The 12718-nt window shown below is 39.9% G+C and overlaps 1 protein-coding gene across 2 annotated transcripts in view; it reads left to right on the top strand.

The window, feature by feature from the left end:
- RMND5A (required for meiotic nuclear division 5 homolog A) overlaps positions 1-12050 on the top strand; it is a 62953-nt gene extending 50903 nt beyond the window's left edge. Inside the window, exons 5-10 of one of the 2 annotated variants that reach the window (XM_046660932.1) lie at positions 870-1036; positions 1757-1922; positions 4213-4315; positions 6213-6367; positions 7596-7683; positions 8170-12050. In XM_046660932.1, the coding sequence (XP_046516888.1) occupies positions 870-1036; positions 1757-1922; positions 4213-4315; positions 6213-6367; positions 7596-7659 (655 nt within the window). In that variant the 3' untranslated portion in view covers positions 7660-7683; positions 8170-12050. Of the gene's footprint in view, positions 1-869; positions 1037-1756; positions 1923-4212; positions 4316-6212; positions 6368-7595; positions 7684-8165 lie in introns of both variants that reach the window. The other variant, XM_046660931.1, reaches the window with a different exon arrangement.
- The last annotated feature ends 668 nt before the right edge of the window (positions 12051-12718 follow it).

Below are 12718 nucleotides of genomic sequence, written 5' to 3'. Positions count from 1 at the left end.
TCCAGTGGTCCTTGGTGAGTGGGATTAGGTGGGGAATATTTGTCCAAAAAAGGTCAAATTAAAGAAGAATATGACACTAACAGCTTCTACATCTTAATATGAGTAAAGAAATAAAGTAATGCTTCCTTATTCCTTGGTTGCGAAATTGGTTTTAGCAGCTGGCTGGTAGACTTTTCGGTGCTCACCCAAACTGGTAGTCCCAGCTCAAGATTGCTTATTCCAGCTGTTTGTACTGTAGAGGCCCGAGTTGCTGTACTTTGGATTGTTCAAAACTGAGTATTGTTCCTTTTCTCGTTAGCACTCTATTTGTACAAATCTTTTTGGCACCATGTGGTACACTATGATATTTTCATAGTTTTATCTACCTAATTATACTGGTACTTGAGGGTAAATACCTATGTTTACTTCTTTTAATCCCAAAGTGAGTAGCACAGTCTCGCACCTAACAAAAGTTTAAAAATAGGTGGTTCCCCTTCACAATCTTGTGATTCATTTGTAAACATGCCTGTTTAACAAGAAAAGAGTGCTGGATATGGGCGATTGAGTAGTGACTCTCATGGCTGACACCTGCTTCAAAGTGTGGTCTTGGACCATTCCAGATGTATAATGTGACTCCTCAGAGTCGGTCTTGTCTTGGTGTAAAACCTTACTAAATATGTAGTTGTCATCTGACATATGCTGCTTTTCTTTCTTTTTCACTGGCTGAAGGGCCTCTTTGGGTGTAGTAGTTTTCTTGAGATCATGTTACCACTGACTTCCACAAGGTGGCAGACAAACCCTTCTTTTGTGTTACTAGTCTTCAAACAATTTTTCACATACTTTGCCTGTGCTCTTAATTACTGTTAAAATCTTTCTTGCTTTTTCTGTAGGTGGGCAGTGTCAAACCGAGAGATGCTCATAGCCCAAAACAGCTCCTTGGAATTTAAGCTACACAGACTGTATTTTATTAGCTTGTTGATGGGTGGAACTACAAATCAGCGAGAGGCATTACAATATGCTAAAAATTTTCAGCCATTTGCCCTAAATCATCAGAAAGGTGAGTCTGGAGTCAGATGTTTTTAATGTTTGGAATTTCCAGGCCCATAGCCTCCACTGGAATTTAAGTTTATTTTAACTAGGTCTAATACATATTTGCTAACCAACTGAAACAATTGTAGGTGATAATCACTTATAGAAAAAGCTCTGATTGGCCCTAGAACAAAAGTAAAACATTAAATCCTCTTAAATGAAAAGTCTGAAGGAGACATTGCATTTTTGGCGATTCCTTACTAAGCTAAGAGGAGACACGAGAAAGAGCCAGGTAGGCACTTGCTCCTCGCCACCCCCACCCTGCTGCTGTTATTGCCATGACAAAGTGTCTGAGGGTGCACCACTGTGGCAGAAGTTAACCCCCAGTGTCCCTGTGGGAGTACTGGCCTGTTCTACAGCCAGAGATATGTGATGACCCCATTTATACATAATTGTTACTGCTCTAGATAATGGTAATTGTACTATGTTGTGTATAAGAATAAAATGACATGAAGTTGAATATTTAGTGCTTTCCTTCTCTTCCCCTTTCTCTCTGTGCTGTTTCTTTAACTTAGGGTGAAGGGAGAAACCAAACTTAAGGACAAGAATTTTAAAAGACACTGTTAATAAATTAATTTAGGCTATGTCAGTTGGGAGAATTCTTGCCTTTCTCCCCCTGTTGCCTGTAAGCTGGCTCTGTTTCGAGTGTGATCATTCACACCTCCGAATTGCTGTTGCTTTTGTTTAGACATTCAGGTTTTGATGGGAAGCCTTGTGTACCTGAGACAAGGGATTGAGAACTCACCATATGTTCACCTACTTGATGCAAACCAGTGGGCTGACATCTGTGACATCTTTACACGGGATGCCTGTGCCCTCCTGGGGCTCTCCGTGGAGTCCCCTCTCAGTGTCAGGTATGGAAATTGGTCGTGTCTGTTACTGAAATATGTGCTGCATTCGTCAGTTCTTATTGATCTGTTGTCTAGTTCTTGATATTAAAGCCAAGAGAAGGTTTGTCTTTCTGAGGAGAGTGTGGTTGGTATTTCAAGACTTATCACAGTTGGCAGTGAAACAGTTTTAGAGCAGTGATTCTCAAAGTGTGGTCTGTGAACCTCTGGCCGTTCCTCTGTGAAAGAGAGCCTTTCCACTGTGTTGACATTTGCACAGATGGTGCAAAAGAGTGGTGGGTTAAACTGCTTGAGCCTTAGCACAGATCAGGGCAGTGTCCCAAACTCCACAAGGACTTGCTGTGTCCCTCACCATCACATACTTGCAGTTCAAGACGTACTAGTTTTACTTAAGAATGTTTTTGACTGAACATTAAAAATTATTAGTTTTCGTAAGTCTTGACCTCTGAGTACACATCTTTTTTATATTCTGTGTGACAAATTGGGACGTTCACATAAAGCACTTCAGCTTCATGCTTTGTAAGCCATGTAAGATGGTTGTCTCAAGAAAACGCACCTGTATGTTGAGTTATGAGCTAATAAACTCAGAGCTGCTTTTTTCATGAAACACAGTTTTTACTTAAAAGAATCCACTGCAGTTACTCACACTTAGGTTTTTGGCAGGCATTTTTTCAAATGAATGAAGTGAACCTGTCGTGTAAGGATAATAACTGACGTTTTGCCACAATGGTAAAATTCAAGATTTTAAGGTAAAATGGAAATTTTGGAAAACTTGAACCTGCTATTATGGGCTTGACAGCTTCCTGATACTTAAATATTTTTCTGATGAGATTGGTGATATTAATGAATTGTATTTTTTTGATGCTTTAAAATGAAAAGTGTTGATACTAGAAGATTCAGTGTGCTATTACAAAATCATGCATGGGTAAAAGATTCATTCAAAGTATGAGACAGACCATTGGATCTTAATGTAGAAGGGTACAAAAAATTCAGTGGAAGGATTCAGACTACACTTTGCAACTAACCTTTAAGAAGCTACTACTTGTTGAGTGGTGGTATGGCATTAAATGAGAATATCACAATTATCTGAAAAGACAATTAAATTACTACGTATCTGTGTGAAGCTAGGTTTTTTTCATTTGCTTCAACCAAAAAGAACACATCGCAACAGACTGAATGTAGGGGAAGATATAAGAACCCAGTTGTCTTCTATTAAGCCAGGCATTAAAGAGATTTGTAAAAATTTAAAGTAATGCCGCTCTCCTTTCAAATTTATTTCTAGTTGGGAAAATATAGCTATTTTTATAAGAATGTTATTTATGATAACATGTAATATATTTTAAATAAATCAATATTTTAAAAATTTCTCGGTTTTAATTTCTAATACAATGATGATGGATACCACTCACAAAAACAAATGCTCTTTGAGATCTTTAATATTTAAGGATGTAAATGGGTCCTGAAACCAAAAAGTTTAAGAACCTGTTTTAAGAAAATAACTTGTTTAGCTCTTCTGTTCATTTAACTTCTCAAGTGTTTTGAATCCCTGCTGTGTGCCAGGCATTGTGTGGATGCAAAGATGGATGAGGTACAGTCTGCGTTCTGTAGTGTGTCCCGTCTGAGTGTAGCAGACACTCATGCAATTAACTATAAGGAATGGCCAGGCTGCAGGTCAGCTTCTCTGGGGAACAGGCTCTGAAATGGATGGAGATTGACATACAGGAAGTTTATTGGGATCAGCCCCTGTAGGGGGATGAAAACAGCAGGATTAGCTGGAGGGGAAAGTTGGAATGTGGTGCAGTCTCACCAAAGGCCTCAGCCTATCCCTGAGGAGCTCTGGAGGTCCAGTGGGCCTGTGGCGTTGTCTCAAATTGGGCAACAGGGCTGGGCTTTTGTATCTTCACGTGGGGCAGTCATCAGATGTGAGCCTGGTCAGGTGGCTTCCTTCAGCTGAAGACGGTCCTGAAGGGGGACTCAGCTGACAATTGACTGCCAGTACTTCTGCCCTGGACTGGGTGACCAGATCTAGAAGGAACCATGCAGGAAAATGTTTCAGAACATCATTAATGTTAGGAATGTCATTAATGACTGATATGCAGAGCCCATCAAATCTAGGGGTTTTGTAAATTTAAAACTTTTGTGTGTGTGTGGTGGTAATTTAGCAAAGCAGAGGGCTCTGTGCCCTGTCCAGTGGCGTGGGCCCTCTGCACATGGAGTATAGAGGAAGTGACATTTCCTAGGACCAAACTGTCTGACACCTGGCTTGGCAGTGACATTTCCTCTTCCGCTCTCCCAGTTTCTCAGCAGGTTGTGTGGCGCTGCCGGCTTTAATCAATATCAAAGCTGTGATTGAACAGAGGCAGTGCACTGGAGTTTGGAACCAGAAAGATGAATTACCCGTGAGTTACATTTTCTATTGGTTATTACCTTTCCTGCCATTAGAAGAACTTAGATGTTAAGGATTTTAAATGCCTATCTTGCCTTTTAACCAGGGAACGTTACTGTAGCTGTTCAGCAGCAATTTTTTTCTGTCTCTGTAGACATGGTTAAATAATAGAAATGGGGAGCTGGTACATTTTGGAGGCACTGGAGGAGTTTTCTTAAAATTGTGACTTAGACTGGCAGTGAAAGCTGATGAAGGAAAGCATCAGAAGTGGAGAGGGTGGTACCTGCTGTGCATGCAGTGTGCTTTGCAATGCAGTCGACAAACCACTCACACTGCTTTTTTAAAAATATAAAAGCAGTGACTCAGTTTGATTGGATTTAGTTTTGTCTTAAGCCTTGATATTTATGAGATCATAGGTTTGTGCTGTGTTGTCCCTGTGACACCTGCAGTCATCAGTGGCCTCCAGTACTGTGTGTCCACTGCTGTTGTGGAACAGGTGACAGTTTTAAACATCAGCCCCAATCATTTGCCAACTCTATAACTTCACTAAGCACTAGTTTGTCAATCTCTAAATTGGGGGCCATCCTTCTCTTTATGGGGCTGTTAAAGGCTAGAGATAATGTAGGTGTGCTTAGAATAATATGGGACATATAGTAGGTACTCAGGTTTTGCTGCCATGGTAGTTATGACATGAAGTGACAAAGGTCATTGTATGTGTGTTTCCACCAGGCCTCTGACAATATGGAGTTATCATTCTTATCATGGTCATGTCACAGACTCTTAAAGAGCTAAAATGTGCATTTGGCTTTTGCTTCTTTTCTGCCACACCTGCGCACAGGTTTATCTGCAGTTACCTTGTTCTTCCAGCTGGTAGCTCTGTCGGTTGCTTGCCCTGGCTTCTCCTCAGAGATCTGTTTTGATTAAAGGCACAGGTGCATTCCCAGTCCTGAGTGTGGTCAGGACACAGCAGCACCCCCGCTTGACTGCTGCTCATCTGAGCAAGTGAAAAGGACGTGAGCCTTCACGTGCTTTGCTGAGGCAGGTGCCTGCAAGAAAATGGCAGTTTTGCAGTTATGTTGTTACATCTCTGACACTTGCCACCGGCATGGAGTGTACTGAAATCTGAATTACTATGCCTTAGGTTCAGTATACTAAAAGTCTGTGTGTCAGGATAAAAAAGCAGTTGGAGGTAATCATCTGGCCATTTTTTTTCCTCAAGATTATTGTTAATACTTTGTCAACTTTCTTGAAAGAGTCTAGGTAATAGACTTTTATATTGATAGCCATTTTAGATTTAGAAGGAAAGAAAACAGAAAGAACTGGCGACTGTGGAGCCTCTGTCATGCGCCAGCTGCCTCGCTAGGTGATTTCATAGCTTTTGCTTGTTTTCTTCGCTGCAAGCTCGGATGAGCTTCGGATCTACAGATTGTGAAAGGTCCTGCTGAGCTTTAGCTTAAAGCCTTTGTTTCGGGGTTTCTTTGGACCATTACACACAAAACGTGGGAAACTCAGATCTGAAGCTGACACAGAAGTAAACCACATTTAGTCTGCCTTTAAAGGATTATCACACTGAATTGTATCACCAGCTAAGTGTGCCACACAACAGTCAGGATTTCTGGTGGGTTTTGCTCTTAGGTATATCCTGACGCATTTTCACAAGTGTTTGACTTCTAGAGTGTTCCCTTGCCTTTGGCTCTCACTCTTAGACATCAGAATTTGTTTGAAAAGTAGGATTATAAATAATTTTGAAGGCTAATTTAAAATTATGAAGTAATACTTGAGCTAGAAGAGTGCTGTAAAAGTTATATTCAGATGAGTAGATTTGATCAGTGTTCTTTGCCACGCAGTGCATATTAACATGTGGAGGGTTCTTGAGGCATAACTCGAGCCGTTGTACTTTTTTTGAGCAGATTGAAGTGGACCTTGGTAAGAAGTGCTGGTATCACTCTATATTTGCCTGTCCTATTCTTCGTCAGCAAACGACAGATAACAATCCACCCATGAAATTGGTCTGTGGTCATATTATATCAAGAGATGCCCTGAACAAAATGTTTAATGGTAGCAAGTAAGTGTCTGTCTTTTTAAATGTTAATAAAAAAATTTTCTTTTGGAACTGAGTGGGAGGATAAGAAGTAATGAGGGTAAATAAATGTAGCTAGAATTTAGAAATAAATTTCGTTACTTCTCATTTCGCATAGTGTATGGTATCTGCATTTCTGTCATTCTTTTTAATTAGTTCATAAATTTGATGATTAGATTTATAAGCATGATCTTTAAATTTTAACTTTTTGGGAAGGCAATATATTGTTCCCGCCCCCACCACCCTTTTTACACAAATGGTATCATACTGTATACTGTTCTGAACTTTGCTTTTTTCACTTAGTGTTAATATCTTGGAGATCTTTTATATGCTACAGAAAGAGCCCTCATTCTTTTTTAAAGCTGCAGAGTATTCTACCATATGGAAATATGATAAATTATTTAACCAGTTCCCTATTGATGAGCATTTAATTTTTTGTTGCTGTAAAGTGAATTACTTTATATGTGATTTAAGTTTATAGCATTAGAATTGCTAATTCAAAGGATATATACATTTATAACTTTTGTATATAATGAGCCCAACTTTTAAAGTCTAAAAAGCTTATTTCCAGCTTAGGCAGCTAGAAAATTTTTCATTGGAGTTCATTTCAGACCCATTATGGTAAAGGCTTTCTTTTAAGAGAAGCCCTTGGCATGTAACGAAGCTGTTCGTGCCCTTCCCAGGCCATGCACAACCCTGGTAGTGCAGATTGGTGGTGACTAGCAGCCAGCTCTCCGTCCTGGTTTGGCCCATGCTGGTTTCATGTGCCACGGCAAGGCATGTTAAGGCTGCTCTCGGTAGGCTACATGCCTTGTAGGCTCAGGAGCTGGCATCAGCTTTACTGCACCTGAGTGGACTGTGTGACCACTACCTTTGAAACTCAGTTAGAGACAGGTTCAACCCAAACCCTGGAGGATAAAAAATTCACAAACAATTTTCAGAACAGTTGTCTTTGTTTTGTTTATGGAACGGTTTTCACTGATTTCCACTGAAGAAGAGCCTTTCAGTTTAGAGTCTAGCTTGGATCCTATTTGTGACCCTTCAAAGCTTGACTGTTATCTTAAGGGAAAGTACAGTTAACCCTCAAAGCAAAATAAAGACGTGTGTATGTGTGTGGGTGTATAATTGTTAAAGATGTTCTATAACTAGATGAAAATTGAATGCTTAGTACTGATCCTGTTCCTTGACTTGGTGTTTTCTTTCTTGTCTTTAGATTAAAATGTCCGTATTGTCCAATGGAACAAAGTCCAGGAGATGCCAAACAGATATTTTTCTGAAGAAATAACTTTAGTTTGCAATTTGTAAGTGAAACTGAATTGGGGGCGCATTTCAGAAGAGAGCGTTCCATTTAATGCAGCTAACCAAGGACTCTCGTGTTTATATAAGCTAATGCTCCAGAAACTTTGCCAACATTTTAGTGTATACACACTGAGGGGAGTGCTCCAGACGAATATTATCATAGGGCTTTATTATATTCTTGGTCTTCATTTCTGATCAAGTAAATACACCAGCAGTTGTCATTCAATGCAGGTTTTTGTACTTAATTATATGGTGATTTTTTTACTTTTTAAGAGCAGAAACAGAAATTGACCTCCCCACCATGTGTTTAATATTCCTCCTGCTTTTACTTTCGTCATTTCCTTGATAATTGTTAAGCATTAAGAATGTTTGTGAGAAAGCTTTATTTCCTGTTATGTATACATAATTAAATGAAAATTCTTCAGAAAAGTTTGAAAAACTGAATTGTGGTTATAAAACTAATTTGCTTTTTTTTTTGCTTAAGGAAGAAAGCTGTGGTAGATTCCAAATTTGCTTTTTGATGTTTTCCTCTGCTCCAGCTCTCACTGAGGAGTCAGCAGACTTGCGTTTGAGCTCTGCTTGTAGCCCCAGCGGGCTGCCTGTTTAAAATTCCATCATGAATTTAGCAGGTTGGTGTGAGAAGTTTCCGCCAGAAGAGAGTGGAAGGAGTTCTATTGTTTCTTTGCTTTTATTGCCAAGAGGTGCTTATTTTAAAAGTGTGTTCAATAAAATGAAATTCTGAAGTTAGAAGTGTTCTTAAGTTGCTATTTGCTCTCTTGGTCTTGGTAGCCCTATTCTCTGAAATCTGCCTTCAGGACTTGGCTGTCTATTGCATTTGTATATCATTGCAGACACAGTGTTGTGTGTGTGTATATATATGTGCACCAGCATCAAACATTGTGTATCTGGAAGGGAAAAAGCATGTTCCAGTCCTAAAGTGCAGTTACCAGACTCATTACTTTAAATCTTTGAAGTTAGAAGCTAGCAAATTTTCTGTAGTGCAGAATATGTTTATTGCTGTTTTTTGTATTTGAATAGTATACTGTTCAATGCCTCTCTTCTGCAAAGTGTATCATCTCATTGACTGTGAATCTGTATATTATTCTAATGGATACAGATGATGATCTTTTCTCTTGTGAGGTATCTTCGTTTAATGCACTGTCCAGAAATAGCCATTTGTAAGAGTCTTTCTCTGTGTGAGGAAGTATATGGAAAAGACTTCTGTGGACATAATTCTGACGTAAACCCATTAAGTTACTTCATTGTGAGAAGAATGTTATATGGAGATCACCAAATATTTTGCAACTTTATTTCATCTGACATGGAACTGAATATAAATGTAGGAAAACTACCATGAGAAAATGAAAAAAGAAGAAAACACAGAAGCAGAGAGAAACGTGACACTTCAGATTTTTAAACTACAGATTGACCTAGTTTGAGGGGGAGGGAGAGAACAGATTTGGTGCTAAGTTAATTGGAAACTGACTGCATTTGCAGTAGAATACCAGCCTGGACGGTTTATCCTGAAATGTTTACCCGGGACAGCTGGGATTTGCGTGTAAAGGAAAGGAGTACTGTGGAAAAGCCCTGCTCGATTGCTGTGTGTGGTCAGGCTTATGTTGAGGGCTACTGTGTGCTGTGTGGGTTAGCCGGGAGTCGGGATTGACCTGCCCAGAGTGCTCGCTTTGTCCAACCTCAGTCTTGGCCTCACAGCAACTTCTGCCCCATGTTTCTGCTTTCCTGTTGGAACCCTCTTCCCACTAAGGCAGTGAAGGAAGAGAGCAGAGAAAAGCTCCTTGGTCTTCAAAAGAGAAGGTAAAGATCCCAGGCAGTACTCTGGCCGAGGATGTAAAGCTGGTTTATTATATATTTTTTCCTTGAATTAAAACCCAGAGTGTCATCTTTTTGTACCTTTTTCTCACTAAGCCAGATTTAGCTTTATTCACACCTTACTCTCACCTTTTCACCTCAAACACCTACACAACATTTTGGCTTCACGTGAGGTTTGAACAATACAGACATTGCTGTAGAGGCTGGTAGTTAATATTTTTGGTGGCCAGACGCTTCACATAGTTGGCTCAGGCCACTTTCAAGGACAAAAGCCAGTGCTCTGCTTTGTCCCTCTCCCAGTGTTGGAATCCTGTTGACAGTTTTCTGTGCAGCCCTGAAACTTTAAACAGAACTTGCTTTAACTGAAGCATGTGATTGTACAGCTTCCTGTGCAAGGTCCTTGCAGTCCCACTGGGCAAGATTAGGGCCAAAAATTTTGCAACTCTTGATCTGACACTTTCACAAATGTGAAAACTAGTGACCTTCTTTAAACGCATGGACTTAAAAATCATTGGTAACTAAATGTGAAGGAGAGGTGGATTTGAAGAGGCCAGACCTCAACCAAAGATGCTACATACAACATGCTGTCCATCCTACTCTAGAAACACCTTCACCAGTGGTGTCAGGCCCGTGTCATCGCTGAGGCTGTGTATGTCAGCAGTGTAGAAGGATGCTCCCCATCGCGGTTTCCACTTGCAAGAGGTCATGATAGAGCCAAGGTTTTTTCAGTCAGACTAATTATCATATTGAAAACAGAATTTCAGAATGGTTTCTTAAATTTCTTTAGGAACCATTTCCATTTATCAGTTGTGGACAAAGGCCATGGGACTATGCTAGACCAATAAAACCTTATTGTTAGATCCTTAGATTCTTATTAGCTAGAGTATCTGTGCTTTCAAGTACAATCTGAAGAACAGTGGCTAAGGATGTCTTGATATTTTTTCTCCTTTGTGAATGAATCTGTGATCATCACAGATGCCATTTCTGTTGTTTTAGTGGTGATTATCTGAGACTTCTAATAAATAAATGAACGGGTATTGGTGCCTCTTGATTTTAAAAATTTTGAAAAGAGCCACCGCATATTCATAGGGTGTGTGAGTATTTTGTGAGTGTATGAGCATTTAATTGAAAATAAGAAAGTTATGAAGTAAATTTTTTGTTTTGATGTTTTTCAGTAGCAGCTGATGTATACAGTGACACTAAAACCCACACCAAATTGTGTGGGGAACGAGGATCCTTCTTTCTCTCCAGGTGTCCCACAGGTCATGCAGTTGAACTTCAGTAATCCCTGTGCTGTGAGTTATTGCCACCTCAGTGGTTTCAGCCTTTGGTATAGTAAATACTGCGGAAACCAAGAACTCTTGGTTATCCGCACAAGACAGGCTGCTGGTAGACATTAGTCCTCTAGCTTTCCAACTCAACCTCTGATTAAGTGGACTGATAGTCAAGCTGGTCAGTCTGCTTAGTCAGCAGACTCAGGTTATTTTCAGGGAAGGCACGGAGGCATGGTTTGATTAATTTCATCACTGGGATGTGTAAGATGAAGACACAAACCAAATACCTTTCATTACTTAACTCTGTACATTATCTTTGGTAACACTAGAATGCTGTGGTCTTGAGGGAACATTAGCAAGGAATACGTAGGTTTGGCGCTTCCTAAGCCTGTCCAGCTGTGGCGGGATTTACGTGGTACCATAGTGTTTACCATAAGCAGGTACATGAACTGTCTTGTTGAACTATAATTGAATAGATACCAAAAATAGAATGACAAATGTATTTTAATAGCAGATGAGGCAATTAGTTTTAGGATGAGTTTTCCACTGTTGATTTTACTTTAAGACATAGGGAGAGAAAACAAAGTTCTGTTTTCCAAACATTTCCCTCTACAGTTTTAGACTGCAGTGGGCATATGCTTCATTTACTTCCAAAGAGGCAAAAGCAGCTGGTTTTGGCTCATAGCACATGCTTTGTTTCGTGTCGTGGATGAAGACCTACACTCTTACGTTAGCAGTCGCTTAACATTCTCCAGCAAGGCACATGTGGGCTTCCCTAGGATTTAGTGCCTGATCTTTTCTTTTGGGAAGGGGTGGGAGTGAATGGATTGGGGATGGGAGGGAAGCGGGGGAAGAAAATGGGAGCGTGAGTGAGTGTGCATGTGTGTGAAATTCACCATTACCCCACCTGTGTCTAGCAAGGAACAGAGACTTAAATGTCTTTTGCTCATGACTGCAGTATGCATGTATTTTTTTTCTCCTCCATGTTTTCTAAACTTACACTAAAAGGACTCATCAAATCATCTTGTTCAGATGGCTCAGGATTGTATTTCTTTTGCTTACCCTGTGCTCTTGGGTTCTATAGTATTTCTATAATTATGTAACAAGAATAGTGTTGCACTGTAATCTATCATAGAGCTATATGTATGGAAAATTTTGATCAGTTTTTTAAGAAATGTATCCTGTTTGCAAAGGCACAATAAAGTTGCATCTTATAGACTATAGGCAATAAAGCTAACAATAAACCTTATTTAACACAAACCATATTCATATTCTCTGTTCATTTGATTGTGGAAAAAGTCTAACACATCCAGTAGTTTCAGGGATTTCATTTTAACTTAAAAAGTTCAAATATATTTAATTTATAAATTTCGGACTGATATAATAGAGTTTTGGAAAACTATAAGAAATGCTTTGTTAATGTGTGTATTCCTATGTAAAACACATGGCTTCTCCTGTGTGTATATTTTTAAAAATTAAAGAAATGCACATTTAAAAAGTGTTTTGTGGAACCAATCTGTATAAATGTGACAGGTGACAGGTGTGAGGGAGGGAGTAGGGGGATGCCAATTATGAGAAGAGAACATTGTTTTCTGTGTTGCTAAGGGTCTGCGTATAAAGAATTTAAGAAAATATCTTTGTCACCATCTCATCCTGTTTCTGTGTCACCAGCAGTGTGAGAAGAGGAGGTAGCTGGGCACCCTTCCTGGTTTCTAAGGAGGGGACTGTTAGTGTTTCCAGGCTCCTGTGCCCTGACGCCCGTCCTGTGGATGGCTGGGACCCTCAGACCAGAGTGACGGTGTATGACTGGGAAGAGGAGCCCTGAAACAGCTCCACCCAGGCTGCTGGTGGAGTGGGCTGTGGACACTCAGCATTGCCAGGGAGGAACAGAGGCTGAATTGTCTGTCCTACTCAATGACAAGCTAAGCTGGTA

The sequence above is a fragment of the Equus quagga genome, chromosome 5, assembly GCF_021613505.1.
Source record: "Equus quagga isolate Etosha38 chromosome 5, UCLA_HA_Equagga_1.0, whole genome shotgun sequence".
NCBI classification, from domain to species: domain Eukaryota; kingdom Metazoa; phylum Chordata; class Mammalia; order Perissodactyla; family Equidae; genus Equus; species Equus quagga.
The sequence above is the reverse complement of the archived record's forward strand: the minus strand, read 5'-3'. Positions and strand labels throughout refer to the sequence as shown.